General features: G+C 56.1%; 1 protein-coding gene across 1 annotated transcript in view; it reads left to right on the top strand.

The window, feature by feature from the left end:
* Window positions 1–16,719, top strand: part of KCNT1 (potassium channel, subfamily T, member 1) — a 49,194-nt gene that overhangs the window by 2,840 nt on the left and 29,635 nt on the right. Inside the window, exon 2 of the mRNA XM_009892342.1 lies at window positions 9,426–9,467. Coding sequence (XP_009890644.1) covers window positions 9,426–9,467 — 42 coding nt within the window. The remainder of the gene's footprint in view (window positions 1–9,425; window positions 9,468–16,719) is intronic.

The raw sequence follows: 16,719 nt of genomic DNA, 5'->3' as shown, positions 1-16,719 counted from the left end.
GCTGAAGATGCTTGGAGCTACTTCTGTGCATCAGGGGCTGAATCTGAGAAGGGGATACAACGGGGCAGCCTCCCGGCCGCTCCGGGGAGGGCAGGTTCTGCTGCCAGACCTGCTGCCTGGGCACTGAAACTCTCCTGGCATGCAGCAATCGTGTGGCTGGAGCAAGCTGTGAAAGGTTGAGTCTTTCCCCAAGGAGCTGGGCTTTTCCTGAGGCAGGTTGGTCCCGTATGGATTGTGTTGTGGGGGGAATTTGAAAGAGAAAGGTGTGATAGGGAACAAAGTCACAGAAGAGTCAAATGCTGCACTGGGCTCTCCGTCGAGCGGCTCTGTGTTTGGGAGGAAGCCGCTGGCGGGCAGGAGGACGTGTAAATAGCTGTGTTTGGATCCGATTACATGGGCTGGTGATCTCTCTGTAACACCGGAGATGTGGGTTTGAAAACACAAACATATTTACAAGATAATCGTGTCATGTTTATGTGGCTCTGCTGGAAGTAGGTGAAACTCTGACCACTACCTGTCCTGGGGCAAGCTGGTACTCTTGAGGGATTGCAGACGTACCCTTAAGGTACGTGGTTGTGAAGCCCTGCCCTGAGCCCTGGGAGGGCCGGAGGTGGGCAGCGCTGCGTGTCCCCTCCCTGACCCATGGTTCCACCCCGCTTTGTTGAGCTGCCGAGAGCTGAAATCCGAACTGCTGAGGTTCGGGGAAGAACATTAGCATTGCAGAAGAGTTGAGGTTGGAGAGGGCCTCTGGAGGGCTCTGGTCCAACCCCTTCTCAAAGCTGGGCTAACTTCAACGCTGGCTCAGCTGGCTCAGGACCAGCCCTGCTGAGTTTTGAACATCTCCTAGGCTGGAGATTTCTCACCGTCTCTGGGTGCCTGGTGCAGGGCTTGATCACTCTCTGGATGAGTAATTTTTCCCTTGCTGCATCTTCTGCCTGTTCCCTCTTGTCCTTTTACTGTGTGCATCTGAGACGAGGCGGACTACACCTCATCCGTCAGGTAGCCGAGGGCAACAATTAGATCCTTCCTTCCCTTTCTCTCCTTCAGACCGCACAGTCCCACCTCCCGCAGCTTCGCCTCGTCTCTCGGTTCGAGATATTTTTGGCAGGAATAAATGGGACTTTGCCTCAGCCACGCTACAGTCAACAAGGTGGCTGGAGCCTACTCCGTGAGAAATAGCAGCACTCTGCTAGGGCGAGTTTAATACAATAGTTCTTGGAGGTGAAGCACTTTGGAGAGTGAGAAAGTCACCCAAACGTGTCTGAAAATGTAATTTCTGACCAATCGATGTTTGTTCCCTCAAGGGGCAGCCAGGCGGTAACAAACAGGTCTCGCTAAATGAGTTTCCATGGCCTGACGCTCGCGCACAAGCAGACCCAGTGGAAAGATCCAGTCTGGCCACTGAAACCATTACAACCTCTCTGTCCTAGCAGCCACATTTCCCAGTGATGGTCTCTGTAGCCTGGGTGCGATTCCTCTGCTGTCGAACCATTGTTGTGCCGTGTTGCTGAATCCCCTCCTGGGGGGACAATAAATCAACAGATGGTTTATTTTTCTTTAACAAACGCCTTTTCCAACAAAGCCCTTTCAGAGATATATCTCTGTCCTCAGTGAATAACACGTGCTGGTTTGCCACTGCAGCTTTCGGTGAGGTGTGTTTGGGCAGGAGAAGGGCTGTGGTGGGGTGGGCAGGGATTTCCCCCGAGCAGGGTTTGCCCCCACCAACTCCTGCCAACAGGCACGGTCCAGCCTTGGTTCTTCTGCCGCTGCTCTCTCAGCTGCCCGCTGAGCCCCCCGAAAGGAGGTCCCTCGGGTGGGCTGTGCCGTGGGGTCTGCGCCGGTCCGTGCCCGGCCACCTCCGAGCCCTCCTGTGCCGGGGCTGTTCTCCGCCGGAAGGGCTGAAGCGCCTGTCCCCGAGCAGGGTTTGTACAAGAAATTGAGAAATGCTGAGCCGGGGGGATTTGGGGTGGTTTGGTTATGGGAGAATTTCTGCCTCTGTGCCAGACCTCACGTCTCCTCTCTGAGCTGGGACCGTCTGTACCACTTTGTGAAGGTGGTGCTGCCACGTGTCGCTGGGGCAGGCAGGAACCGACAGCACTGTGGAGAAGACCTGAAGGAGACCCGGGGGTTCCAGAGGGTTTTGCTTATGAGGTGCTTTGGCCTTGGTCCGCTTTCCCTCTGGCTGGGCTGGGAAGCCCCGTGTGGGGACGTATTTCTGGTGGTGGTATCTCTGTACAGAGAGCGCTGAGCCCACGTCAGGGTTTGCTGTGCCGCACGGCTGTTTGCTGACAAGGTGCCGATGCTCTGCCGCGGTTGCCCAGACTGGAGTGTGGCATCTCCGAGCCTTCCCCTGGCAGTAACCAAACCACGGGCTGGGCTCGGGATGGGGTTCCAGGCCCCCATCCTGCCTGCGGGTCCGTGCCCAGCATCCCCGTGGGAAGGTGCCCACTCAGCATCGCCTCTCCTCGCAGCCTTGGGTGTAGTTTCCTTGGGTCGTTCTTCCAGGCAGCATCGTATGGCTCTGCAGGGGTGGCACTGCTCGCACGCCATTTAACCTGGGCATTTCTTTCCCACCTAGCAGCGGGCATTGCTCTGTGGCGCTGAGTGTGTTTTCAGTGTGGGACCGCTGCAAAAACAGGCAGGGTGCTCAATTGCTGAACTCCGTTACAAGGACAATATGCAAACACGCTGCTTGATCCCCATGAACAGGAAGCGATCCCGGATCCCGGCTGCCGGCGCAGCGAGCTGACAGCTGGCATCCTTCGCACTCAACAGAGCCGTCCGTAAACACAGCCAGAGATTTCATCCCAGGCTGCAGCACGGGGGCTTGAGCCCGGCTGGTTCTTGCGTTCATCCCAGTGCTGTTCTGGAGCAGCGCCCGAGCTCTGCTCATCCTCCCTGTTTTGTACTCACTCCTCTGTGTGGGGACGAGACCCACATCACCGTGTCCCGGCTGGGGCTCAGCTCTGAGCTCCCTCCTGCAGGTTTCAGGTGTTTTTCGGTGTCTGGTCCCATATTTGTGGTCCCCATCCCTCAAACCCCTGTCCCCAGGCACAGCCCCTGGGCGCGTGGCGATGCCAACCCCCCAGCTGGCAGCCCTGCAGCCGGGCACCTGAGGGGAGCAGGCTCAATTTTGGAAGCACTGAGCCCTCCTCCCACGGCTGCTGGTGAGATGCCAGCGCCGCTGAAAATCTCGGTGCCCTATATAGGCGCTGACATGCAGACAAGGCGCCTAACCTAAGGATGCCTACACTCGAAACACGCACTTGGGCTTTTGCTCTGTTTATTTTAGGTCCCTCGTTCCCATCAGGTCCCATCCGGGTGTGGGGATTAGCACGTTCCTCCTCCTCCTCCGGTGGAGGCTTTCCTGCTCGCGGTGAGCACGGGATGCCAGGCATCTGAGCGGGCACCGGCTGCCACCCCGGCCGTCGGGGTCGTGCGGGACTGCGGCACAGCGGGGTCTCGCAGCCCACCTCCAACCTCCTGCACAGTCATTCCTCTGCAAGCCACGAGGCTTGACGGCACCGCAGGGACTCGTTTAGCTCGTAGGAAAGGCGGGCAGGTGTGCATTAGAGCAGCTTCAGCATCTGTAGGGCCTTTTTGCCCAGCGGGCAGAGCCCAGTGCCCGGGTTTGACAGCTCTTGCCCCTCTGGGAGAGCCAAAACTTTCCGGGAGGTGATCGCTGGGAGCGCTGGGAGCTGCCGGGCACTGGGCTGGCAATGGCTTGTTTGGCTGCGGCGGGCAATGCTGCGGTTTTGGCACTGCGCCGCGTTCGTTGCTAAACTTTATGTATTTTAGTTGTGACGTGCGTTTTGCAGAGGAACGCCAAGTGGCGTGCTGCCTGCCTGCCTGCACGGCACGCTGCGCTGCCGGTGGCGGGGGGGTGTTGGGGTGGCACTTCTCCAGCCATCAGGCAGCTGTCACAGAATCACAGAATCAATCTCCCAGATTGGGAAAGAATCTGTAAGATCATCCAGTCCAATCATTACCCTGACACTGCCAAGCCCACCACTAAGCCATGTCCCTGAGCGCTATATCTACACCACCCTTAAATACCTCCAGGGATGGGGACTCCACCACTGCCCTGGGTAACGCCTTCCACTGCCTGAGTCAACGAGTGCCTGGAGCCGTCGGTGGCTTTTCCAGGTGCCCGCCAGCACAGCTTGCTGAGCTTCCTCCAGACTGGGCGTACTGGGAGCTGGAGTCCCTTCCCTGGGGTCGTCCCTGCTCCGTCCCGCAGCCGGGGGTTGGGATGCCCTTCCCCAGCGCTGAGCGCGCCCTCCCCTCTCGCACGTGTCTGCGAGCAGGACGCATGCGTCTTCCTCTCCCTTTCCCCTTCCTCTTGCTCATTCCTTCTCCCCCTCTTTACTTTCTTTTTTTGTGTCCTCCCATCTGTCCTTCTCACATCAGGCTATTTTGGGGGTTGAGTTTCTCACTGTCAATATGGTAGGAACCGTGGTGCATCTCATGTCTTAGAGGATGAACACGGCTTCGGGAAGCCTTCCCAAGCAGTTACCTTGCTTGGTTCATCTTAACCCCCCTGCCTTGCCCCTGTTTTGGAGGCGTTTCAAGACAGAGCCTCAGAGGCGGAGGAGAGAGCCATCAGATTTAGTGCCCTTTAGCCCCTGGTCTCGAAACGCCTCTGAGCCTTGCAAGTGGTTATTAAGCAGCCTGAAGCTGAGCGTGGTGTTGGCAGGTCATTACTTGTGTCTTTGTAACTTCCAGGGGCTTTTAGTCAAGGCAGGATTTTTTATTTTTTTTTTACTATGAAAGTAACAGGAGCTGCAGGACCAAAAGCGAATTTTTAATACCCTTCATTTACCAAAATACCTCCCAGAAAAATCAGGAGGCAGCGGCAAAGGCGCAGAGCTGGCAGGGAGTTTGCTGGGAGGGAGCAGATCTCTGTGTGAGCTCAGCCGAGCTACCGCCGTGCTTTGCTGCTCTCTCCTCCATCTGAGCATCTCCGAGCACTTTAAATACAGGGAAAGTATTTAACCTCAAATTATCTGCATGAGACGGACGAGCTAAATGCCACCCCCATCCCGCAGCGCCCTGGCAGAGCCGGGAGGAGAGCTGGGGCTGGGGGGCGGCTGCCTTCCCCATTCCGGAGTGGAGAGGATGGGTCCTGCAGCCCGAATCCCCGGGGGAGCGGGGCTGGGGGGTGCTGCCCGCATCCCTGCCCAGCTCGGGGGAGCAGAGCTGCCTTTCGGGGTGTGCGGAGCCGGAGCCGAGGAGGAGGATGGGGTGAAAAGGTGGCGGCTCAGCCGAGGAGCTGCTGCACAGCGTGGGTGGGCAGGTGGTTGCTCTCTCTTGTACATAAGCAAGGTTTATTAGTGGCTTTTGTTCTAATAATAAATACGCCATTGTCTCGTCACGTTGTAATAAAGCCCTTCCATTTTGTAAGGGGCTGCAGCTTGAAATGCGACGGCAGAGCTGTCTCTGGAGCAGCAAAGTTTCTTCCCCCTCTACTCCTCTCCTTTTTCTCATCCTTCCCTGCTCTGCCCCTCTCTCTGGGAGATGCTGCTCGCCCCAGCCGGGAGCCCGGCGTCGGGGTTTGATGGTTGGCGGTGGCAGGACGAGGGGTCTCGGCTTTCCCTGCCCGGGTACGGCACTTCCGTCCCGGTCGCTGGGCGCTGCAGGGGAGTGACGGTCGGGCTCGCTGCCGGTGTCGCAGTTATCTTCCACGGTCGGAATGGGATGAGTCAAGGTTTGTCTGCACGGGGGTACTCAGGGAGGCTGATCTGGATGAAGCAAAAAGGTGAATTTAAAGTAGATTATCTCAAACACATTAAAAGCTGGTGTAACCTTTGTGACTCAGTGAAATGGCTTTATTCTGTATATTGTAAATCTACTCTTTCCTTTCAGAGGACACTGTGCACAAAAGGGTTTCTGCCGCTCTGCCAATCCCCTCTAGCAGTTAACCCGGGTTAAATGTCAGAAAAGTGCCACTGCAGACGAGTCGGCGGTGGCTGGGGGGCAGTTTGTGAGGAGCAGCAAGGGGGGGATGCTTGCGCAGCCCCTCTGGTGCTGGGTTAGCAGCTCCGCTCGTGCCGGTGCGGTGCTGGGCTCTCCCGCTGCCTGCAGTCGGGCACGAAACCCAGGTTTGGGCTGGTGCCTGGCAGAGAGCTTTGGGGGGGGAGCGGGACCGGCTTGGCCACGGGGCAGCGCTGGGCATCCCGTGGGTCTGCCCGTCCTTTCTTCTCCCTGCAGAAAATTTGGCTTTTCCACAATAAACCAAACTCTCCAAGCTGAAACTTTTTAAAAGTTTTGGGGGTCTGGAAAACAACTGTTTTTCAAACAAGAATTGGAGTGACTTTTAGTTTTCTTAAAATTGTTTCCATATTTTCTCAGCATTTAGACTAGTTATGAGAATTGGGGTGCCTGGTGGGAAGGAGAGGTTTCAGTGTGACATCCCAGTGTCGCTTCTTTCCCCTGTGATTGGTGTGAAGGAGTTCATTCATTTGGAAGCCAAAGGCACCTTTTTGTTACTGTTTTATTGCACGTGCTATAACCACAGCCCAGAGTGGGCAAAGCCACAGCTGGTGGGATTTATGGTCTGTCCATCGCTTTGGAGTCCCTTTTATTCGTGGTGCCTTCTTGTGAGCTTGCCTGCCTGGGGAAGGTGTCTTGGGAATTGTGCCAGCTCATCCCGGTGCTCCGGGATCCATGGTGACACCAGACCTTGGGGGTCTGCAGGACCCCACCAAGCTGTGTGATTATATGTGCCATTGCTGTTTGGCTTTTCAGGAACGTTCTTCTGCCTTGAGGAGCTGCGGCTGAAACGAGCCCCGGTTCGTACAGTCTTCCCAGTTGCCAGCTGGCAGTATATTAGGAGAAAACCAAATCATTTGCTGTTTCTTTCCCATAAATGTCCCTGCAAGGCATAAGAGGCTCCTGTGCAAAACCAAACACGAGTGGAGGGGCTTGAACAGCCCCTGCTGCTAATGTGGGATAATCCAATTTGGCAGGAGGGAGGCTGAGCCGGCTGGGCTCCTTCCCGGGGCTGCGCTTGCCTCTGGTTTGCAGCTGGAGAAAGTCTGGGTTGTTTGTCATTAATAGATGCCAGGGCTGCGCCGAGGGACGGCGGAGCTGATAGACCCACCCCGGGGCTCGTGATGGCCGGGAGAGACGGCACGAGCGGCCAGCGGGGGTGAACCGACTTACTGCTCCGTCAGGGTCGCACCAGCAAGCCAAAAATTAGCAAGGCAAGGGGGGAAGGGGGCACGGCCACAGCTTTCTTTTTCCAAGCAGGTTATTAGAAGGCCAACGGCATCCAGGCCTGTATCAGGAGCAGTGTGGCCAGTAGGACTGGGGAAGTGATCGTCCCCCTGTACTCGGCACTGGTGAGACCCCACCTTGAGCGCTGTGTTCAGTTTTGGGCCCCTCACTACAAGAAGGACATTGAGGTGTTGGAGCGTGTCCAGAGAAGGGCTACAGAGCTGTGAGGGGTCTGGAGGACACGTCTTATGAGGAACGACTTGGGGAAGTGGGGGTGTTGAGCGTGGAGAAGAGGAGGCTGAGGGGACACCTTCTCACTCTCTACAACTCCCTGAAAGGAGGGGGTAGAGAGGTGGGGGCTGAGCTCTTCTCCCTGGTGACAAGTGATAGGATGAGAGGAAATGGCTTCAAGTTATGCCAGCCAAGGTTTAGGTTGGATATTAGGAAAAAAAATTTTCACTGAAAGGGTTATCAAACACTGGAAGAGGCTGCCCGGGGAGGGGGTGGATTCGCCATCCCTGGAGGTGTTTAAAAAAAGGGTAGAAGTGGTACTCGGGGACATGGTTTAGAAATGGTTTTGTCAGCTTAGGTTAATGGTTGGACTTGATGAACTTAAAGGTCCCTTCCAACCTCACCGATTCTATGATTCTGTTTGCAGGCAAGGCTGGATGTGCAGCCCCAGGGCACAAACCCAGGCTGGGGGTGCGGGGCTGCCCGTGGGAGTCCCCGTGGGCTCCACGGAGGCCAGGAGCGGTGGCAAAGGCTCGGCCAGGGCTGAACCTGCAGAGCAGCGGTGGGACCCCCCGGCATCTCCTGCCCTGCGGGTCCCCCAGCATATTCCCGGGAAGGGCTCACCACCACCCGGCTCGGGGGGAAGCGGGGCTGCATGGGACCCTCTTGTTTAGACAGAGCACCTCCTCAGCCGCCGCACCACCTCCCCCGGCTCCCTCCCTTCAAGGCCCCCAGCATCTCCCCCAGGTTGAGCATCTCCCCCAAGCTGAGCATCTCCCGCGGGTCTCCTGGGTCTGACGTGGGCGGACATCACTGTCGGTGTCACCTGGGACGGTGGCTCCGGTCGGCGCAGCCGGCGCTCTGCAGGCGTTTCGGCTCCGGGGCGATGAGCTGCTCCCTGCAGCCTTCACACGGGTAATAAGAGTAGTAGCAAACTAAGTCATGTCGCAGGGAAGCTGCTCTGTGTGCCTTGTAGCTGGGGGATGAATTAGCTTTCCTTTGGACTCACATTTTAATTGAAATGTGAATTTATTGCTTTTATTTAGTTCAAACTATGCTGGAGTCCTGTGGACTCATAAAGCACAAAGGAAAAGAAAAGAAAAACCTTTATGAGCTGCAAGTGCCCCCTTTGCTTTGGTTATATTTCCAAATTGCCCAGACTCACGCTAAATAAGGACAGGAAAGAGGGCAATGCTGGACACTGGGTGGCAGGGAAAGGCTCCGGCTGAGGTGATGGGGACCTGTGGCCATCCACGGGGATGGATATGTCTTGAAGAGAGTGTTGGTTTTGCAAAGGGAATTTTTTTTCTTCACCGCTGCAATGGCTTTGTTTCCTAGCGCTGTGCTGCTGGCTGCGTGTCTGCGGGATGTACAGTACATGAGCACGGTCCCTTCGCCTCCCGCCCGCTCCCGGACATCTCTGTGTTCTTTCTCCCTCTTCCATGACCCCACTGCGTGACTCTCATCATTCCTTTCTGTTCTTTTATGTTATTTTGTTTTCCTTTCTGTGGTCATCACCTGTGTCTGTAAAATCAACTCTGTGAAGGTGTGCGTAGGAGAAACGCAATGTCAGGTTCCTAAAACTACCCCGACCAGCGTCTTTCAAAATCTAATTTCTCTGCAGAGAGGGTGACGCTGATTTGAGACAGAGCAGCAAATGCAGTTTGCAAGACTCATTTAAAAAAAAAAAAAAAAAAAAAAAAGCATGAAAAATGTTTTTAATCTGTGGAGCTGAGTCCTTAAAGAGGCCGTACACTGGCAAAGCCACCAGAGCATCACCAGGTCCCCAGTGTCCCCACTCTGGGGACCTCAGCAGGGACACATCCCAGGCATCGTGCAACCCCTGGACAAGCCCTTGGGCAGCCATTTGTCCCTCCGGCGCTGGCATTCCCCATCACTTGACTCCGGCTGTCGTGCCGGTTTCTGCCCGGCAGCTGTACGTTTCCCTCACCTCCTGTGATGCTCTCGCTCTGTAGGCCTCACGCCGAGGACTTCAGCGTGGATTCCTCCTTCTCACAGTAAGTGCACCGCATGCATTTCCCTGCGGGGAGGGGGCGAGGGCGGCCATGGCACCACTGGCCCCGGGGACCATCACCCTGCCACCAGGGAGAAGCAAACCATGCTCTCCAGAGAGCAAAACCCCTTGAAATTTGGGGTGTTCGTGCAGTGCATGTGTGCATGGTGTCTCGTGAGCCTCATATTTAGGGCAGTGCCAGCTGCCAAGAGCAGTGGTCAGTCTAGACTTTAAATTAGTGATGGGTTATTCTGCTTTTAAGGGAGCTGATAAGCACGAGGTTGGTCCTTTCCTGCTCTTGGCACCAAGGACTTGTGCATGGGACCAGCAAACCCTTCTGAAAGAGCAATGGTTCCCACCATGGGGAGGACTATCTGTGCTCAGAGACAGACAAGTTTCTTGGAGAAGAAGTGATATCCTTGGCAGCAAATTGATGATTACCCATTAGCAATGAGCTCCATGCGCAGACTCTAATTAAACAATCCAGATTCATCAGCAGAAGCAATTACAGGAGCAGACTCATGAGTGTCAATCTCCAATGTTGCAAAACAAATAAGCCAAACAAAACGCAGCATGTTGTTCCGTTGCTTCTTCTCTTTCTGAGTTTTAATCTTTATTAATATTATTATTTTATTAAGAGCGAGTGGTGCCACTGCCCGGCTGCGAGCAGAGTGGGGCCGGGGCTGGGGCTACTCCGTGCATCTGCGAGGCTGCCGAGACCTTGGATGGGAGATGCAGTGGGAAGGTGACTTGGGGCATGAGCGTGTCCTTGCCCCGGGCCCATGGCTGGGGATGCGTGTCCTCAGACAGTGCCGAGTGAGAGCCCGCTGCCCCTGCGGGGAGAGGCCTGGATCAGGCCCCCACGTAGCACAGCACTGCTGGCAGGGGCTCCGGCCTGGCTCAGCACCCACCTTCGGGAACAGGCTGTGGGGCAGGGTCCGCTCCCCGGCTTGTAGTCAGTAGGGTTGTGCGTAGGCATGGCACAGAACCCCCTGGTGCTCCCCTGGCACCTCTGGGCCGTGCTCGCCTTGTGCCACCTTCTCATAGAATCATAGAATACCAGGTGAGAAGGGACGTCAAGGGTCATCTGGTCCAGCCTTCCTTGGCAAAGCACAGTCTAGACAAGATGGCCTGGCACTCTGTCCAGCTGAATCGTCAAAGTGTCCAATGATGGGGAATCCACCACTTCCCCGGGGAGATTATTCCAATGACTGATTGTTCTCAGTGTGAAAAAATTTCCTCTTGTGTCCAATCAGAATCTCCCCAGGGGGAACTTGTGTTACCCCTTGTAAAAAGGGAGTGTCCATCTTCTTTGTAGCCACCCTTTAAATACTGGAACGTGGTGCTAAAGTCTCCCTTAAGCCTTCTTTTCTCGAGGCTGAACAAACCCAGTTCTCTCAGCCTTTCCTCAGACGGCTTCCCAGTCCTTTCATCATCTTTGTGGCCCTTCCCTGGACCCTCTCCAGCCTGTCCACATCTCTCTTGGATAGCGGGGACCAAAACTGAACACGATATTCCAGGTGTGGCCTGACAACCGTGGAGTACAGCGGGATAATGCCTTCTTTGTCTCTGCTGGTGATGCCCTGGTTGATGCAACCCAGGATCCTGTTGGCTTTCTTTGCTGCTGCAGCAGCACACTGTTCACTCATATCGAGCTTGTTGTCTACCAGCACCCCCAGGTCCTATTCCACCGAGCTGCTCCCCAGCCGGGTAGATCCCAGTCTGTGCTGCACTCCTGGATTATGTTTTCCCAGGTGCAAGACCTTACACTTGTCCTTGTTGAACCTCATAAGGTTCTTACTAGCCCACTCTTCCAGCCTGTCCAGGTCTTCCTACCGGGTGGCTCTCCCTTCTGAAGTGTCCACCTCCCCATTCAATTTGGTGTCACCAGCAAACTTGGTCAGGGTGCACTTGATCCCATCTTCCAGATCACTTATGAAGGTACTAAACCTCCCCACGGCACACACATGTGCTGATCCCCAGAGCAGTGCTGTCCCCGGGAACAGCTCTGTGCCGGGGCTCCCAGCCTGGGCAGGCACCGGAGCAGCCCTGGGATGGAGCAGCGTGTCCCGCTTCACCCCAGAGCTCAACTTGTGGTTTTGTGAGTTTGAGGTGCTGCCAGGTCTGTGCCATGCTGCCGGCCCCGCTGTGCATCACTGCCCCTTGCTCTTTGGTGCTGAGGGCACTTGCATGGAGAGCTCTTCAACTCCAACCCCCGAGTGCTTCCCCGCTGCCTCCAGTGCTTTGTTTGGTGCCTGAAAATGAGCTCCGCAGCTGCTAAATACAGTTGGAGAGAGATTATATCTGTCTTTGGGGAATGAGGAATTGAACTCTTGCAACATAAAAGTCTCATTTTCATTGTAGTGTCTTCCCTAATGAAAAAAACGGGAAAAAGAAGTCCGGCGGGAGATTTCTTTTTTATCACTACAGATACATGAAGCCTTTCCTGCAGCGTGTGTCAGGGCTGGCACCCCCGGCTCGGCAGAGGTGGTGTGTCCTCAGCGCGGTGCCTCCTGCCCTGCCCTTGTCCCACCGACACAGGAGTGCTTGTGCGGAAGGGTTCAGGGCATCGTTCACCTCGTGGCGCAAGATGACTGGCCGCGAGGACTGGCTTGTGAAGCCAACCTTGGTCCACGGCAGAGTTTTTCCAGAAGCGGATTGCTTTTCACCCCCCCAACAATAAAATTGCAGGTTACTGCTGGAGCCAGGATGACATTACCTGCATCCAGCTGTGTTTAATTTGCTGCAGAGGAGTTGGCAATATCGCTCCTTTTCCTTGGGCAAAAATCACACTCCGTAATAAAACAGAAGATGCTTTTTTTCTGATTTATTCTCATGGTAAATGCATGAAATCTTGAAGAAACAAGTTCTTGAGCCCATCCTGGGGCAAATGTGTGCCACAGCATTGTGGTTCCTAGTGCAGCGTGTCTGTTGGTGTGGGACTCATCGTTTGGTGCCGCGGTGGCTGCGATGGTGCCTGCGAGAGGCTGATGTGGGATGTGCTCAGCACCGGAGCCACAATTCATGAGGATTGGCTGGGACTCTGCAGAACAAACTTCAGTGACTTCAATATTGCACGTCCTAAAGGATGGGGGACAAGAGTGATTTGTAGCAAACGGGCAGCTATCCCCTGTTTGCAATATTGGGCCTTTTGGACCGTGCGCTCTCCCAAGTGCTCTCCTGTGCCTCCCGGGCACTGGACCCTGCCCTTCTGGTCCAGCCCTTCGCCCTGGGGCAGGTCTCCCCTCTCCCCATCCCTCCGCGGGTCCGCAGCGTTGGCTGGGGGGGCTCTGCCCATCTGCAAGCGATGCCCCAGCTCCTGGTCCCTCTCTGGTTGCTTTGTGCTTTCTTGTTTAAAAACATGCTAGGAGCTGCTGCAGCGAGAGATGCTCGGGGCTGTTTGCTGACCCCATGGAGAAGCTGAGCTATTCATGGGGGAAAGCTGCCGGCCGCGGCGCTGGCGGTGCTGGACGGCTTGGTGAGAGGGTGACCGGGTGTCCAGCTGCGTTCGGCTTGCAGCGCGGCTTCGGTCCTGCCCGGCTTCTCCGCAGGAGGGGTGAACCCACGCGCCTCCCGGGCCAGTGAGGGACACAGCGCAGCACGCTGCCGCTGCCCTGCGAGCACCACCGCCCCGGCCACCGCGGGCGACCGGCCGAGCCCGGAGCTTGCAGAAGAGGCAGTGAAGAAAAAACCAGGCGGCAGATTTTGCAGAGGCCCTATTGTGTCCCCACACGGCTGCCCGGTGCACGGGGTGGGGGGATGCAGGGGGACAGGAGATGCCATCCCAGAGCCGTGCAGCCCCCTGCGGTTTTGAAGCTGTTTCCTTGCACGCTTGCCGGCGCTGAGCCGGTACAACCTTGTTGAAACCCACAACCTTCCTCCTTTGAGTAATTGTTCAATTACTGCTTATTGAGCGTGGGGGCAGCCTGTTCCCTGTTTCTCACTTTGGCAGGCGCCCAGGTTTTCTATACGCACACAGCCATACATCTATTCCATCTCAGAACGGTGCGCTGGGAGCGGCTCGTCGCGCCGGCGAGCCGGGAGCTCTGGTGGGAAGGGCTGTAGCTGCCCCCCGTCCACTGCTCGCCGCCGGATAGATGGAGGATGGCGAACATGTAGATCACAGAGGTGATGCTCAGTGCGCAAAGCTCAGCCGGTGTTGTCCATCTCACTGTAGCTTCTGTACCCAGACGGCTGTTAGCACCAAGAACACGGTGGAATAAAGGAAAGAGCATCTCCGAAGGGAATCGGGAGGGCTGGGACCTGCGGGAGGTGTGTCTGCCTGGGTGCTTTGTGTGGTTGCCGTCAGCAGGTATCCACGCCTCAAGCTGGCTGGTTCGGTGGTTTATTTAGGAAGGACTTTGGCCTCCGCTCAGCTGTCCCTGATGCCCCGTGGTGACCTGCTGGCACCGGTGGCTGAGCGAAGGACCGGAGGCAGCCCGGCTGCAGCGCAGTGCCTTTAGCATCACGCTGCCTTGAGCACGATGTCCTCCGCTGTCCCTTGCACTGCGGAGCGCTGAGGGACCAAACCTCGCAAACCTCCACTTCCAGCGCTGCTCCTCACCTTCCCCTGCCCCGGGGCTGCGTCTGGTACCCACAGCCCATCCCCGCTGAGCCCACCTGGGCCACTAGCACCTTTCCTCAATTCCAGACTTGGCCACGACTGCGTTTCTCATGTGTTTGACCGGTGTGGTTTTGCGCAGAGGATGCGGAGCTGTGCTCTGGGCTGAGCTGGAGCAGGGGGATGAAGCAGGGTCTCACTTGAGTCTGCGCTGCCTTGGCAGAGGTGGGTTTTGGCAACCATCAGATTGCAGAGATTTCTGGGTTTTTTGTTGTGTTTGGGGTTTTTTTTTCCCCAGAAAAATTTCTGAAAGTCTCGTTTGCATCCTGCTACATGAGAAATTTCCTGGGATGAGAGTGGCATTTGCCACCCAGCCAGAGTGTGAGAGGAAGGATTGGAGCTGCGGAGAGATGCTGAGATTTTTTTCTTGTCTTTCAAGAGCCATATTTATTTGAAGATACACTCCTCATGGCAAGAAGTCTCTATATGAAACAGAGCAAAAGCATCCCTGGCACCTCAGCCCTTCTTTGGAGAGCAGCAGGGCAGCAGGGAGGCTTTGGGCCGCGTCCTGGCACAGGGGGTGGCCGCTCTCTCCCTTGGCTGACCGGTGGATTTTGGAGCCATCTCAGTTTTCCGGCCACACCGGGTGGCTGTCACATGCCGCGGGGACCGGAGGGGAGCTGCCTGCGCCCGACTGCCCATGTAAGTCTCCCGGGGATGCAGAGCCTGGGGACACATCTCTGTCCCCCATCCCTGCCCATGCGGGTTTGCCCCGGTGTGGGGCTGCACGTGGGTTGCCGTTTTTCATGGTTTACTTGTCTTTAAGGGGATTGTGTTTATCCACAGCTCTCTGGGGAAGGTACCAGTATGGAGCTGGGGCTGTGCTCCTCGGTGTCTATTTTAATGCCGTCGACCTGGGCTGTGCTCATCCTGGTCTCGCATCCTGCACTTTTCCAAACAAACTATTGTGTCTTTTTTGGGAGCTCATCATCTTCGAGCAAATTGACTCTAATCTTAGATTAATAAAGTACAATAAATAACCGAGCAAAGAAAATGAAATTGCTCAGGCATTATGAAGTGCGTAATAGCGGTAATTACACTTCCAAGCAAAGGGCTTGTAACTAAACTTGTGCTGTGATGATTATCTGTGCAGCCCGGGGAGGTTCAGCCGGGGCGAGGCGGGGGGAGCAGTGTGCTGCCTGCTCCCTTCCCGCAGAGTGTGCCGCTGCCTGCACCCTCGCTGCTGCCCAGGCTGGGCTGGCACCACGCTGCCCAGGCGATGGGAGGGATGCCGGGTCAGCAGGAGGGATGCCCAGCCAGTGGGAGGGATGCCGGGTCAGCAGGAGGGATGCCCGGCCAGTGGGAGGGATGCCTGGCCAGCGGGAGGGATGCCGGGTCGGCAGGAGGGATGCCGGGTCGGAGGGAGGGATGCTCAGACCAGCGGTGGGGACAGCTGGCCATGGCAGCGGGGAGAGGTTGGTTTGAACGGACCAGCTTGGCTGAGCTGCTGCGAAGGCAGAGCCTGTTGGGGTGTGTGTTTTGGGGCGGTTAACGCAGCCAGAGTTGAGCTTGATTTTTATTTGAAGTTAACTTCTTGACAACAAAATTAAAGGGTGCGTTTTAGATGATATAATCTCCTTCCCTCAGCTGGAAATCGAGTAGGAGCTTTGATACTTTCTGATGGTTGCTGCTGCTTGGTAAAAGCCGTCACTCGTTCAGCCGTGGGTCGGCTCCGGGGTGTTGGGTGCGTCCAGCCACGGCAGCGCCTGGGTCCCTGTCACGCTGAGCCTTCCTCTGCCCTCCCTCCTCCTGCTGACACAGCCCCGTGGGACGGTCACCCCGTGGGACGGTCACCCCGTGGGCGCTGTCAGGGCTCAGCCGGGGCATCGGTGGGGCTGTGGCTGCCGGGTCCAGAAGCAAGCACAGATTGTCTCCACAGGAACACGGTTCTTTCTACATGCTTTTATTTCTTCATCTCTTTGCAGTGACAAACACCCCCTTTCCCTCCCCCCGAGATCCGCTTCAGTTGATTTCCAACTGTTTCTTCTTCCTGAGGCCGTTATGACGGATGAATACATGGGCTACTTTGTCATAAAAAGTTAGATGTCTTCTAATCATTCAGTTCTTTGATCTGTCAGCGTTTATATTCATAGTCTCGAGGTGGGCTGCAACGCTACAGATCAGCGAACCATCTGTCTGGCGACAGAGATTTATATTGCTGTTTGTTTCTTTGGTGTGGAGGCGAGCGTCTGGGAGAGGAATCGTGCTCCCTCCAGTCTCCCTCTCCTCGCTGCGCTTAATCCGCAGGGGCTCTGATGAATGGGGTGCCCGGCGCTCCCGACGGAGCCGATGGCCAGTTCCTAGCATTTCCTGGGCATTTTTAATAAGGAGAAGGTGCAATTAGCTTGTGTGCGCGGTTGTGGCTGGCTGATTTATGCCCTGACACGGATAAATTATTTGCCAAGTCTGGCTTTGGAAACGATTAATTTTAACACGCGTTAAAGCTGTGCTTACAAAGCTCTGCATTTATGGCTGTTTGCTCCCGAGGCATCGTGCTGGCTGAGCCAGCGCTCGTAAATCCTCCTGCTCGCTCCTCAGCGCTCACCGTCCCCGTGGCAGGGTCTGTGGTCACCCCCCCCGTCTCCCCGCTCCCTCCTCGAGCCAGCGAGCGCGGCTGGGGAAGGCGGCCCCGCGT

The sequence above is a fragment of the Charadrius vociferus genome, unplaced genomic scaffold (assembly GCF_000708025.1).
Source record: "Charadrius vociferus isolate BGI_N301 unplaced genomic scaffold, ASM70802v2 scaffold549, whole genome shotgun sequence".
Taxonomy (NCBI): domain Eukaryota; kingdom Metazoa; phylum Chordata; class Aves; order Charadriiformes; family Charadriidae; genus Charadrius; species Charadrius vociferus.
Note: the sequence above shows the minus strand (reverse complement) of the source record. Positions and strands in the feature narration are given on the sequence as shown.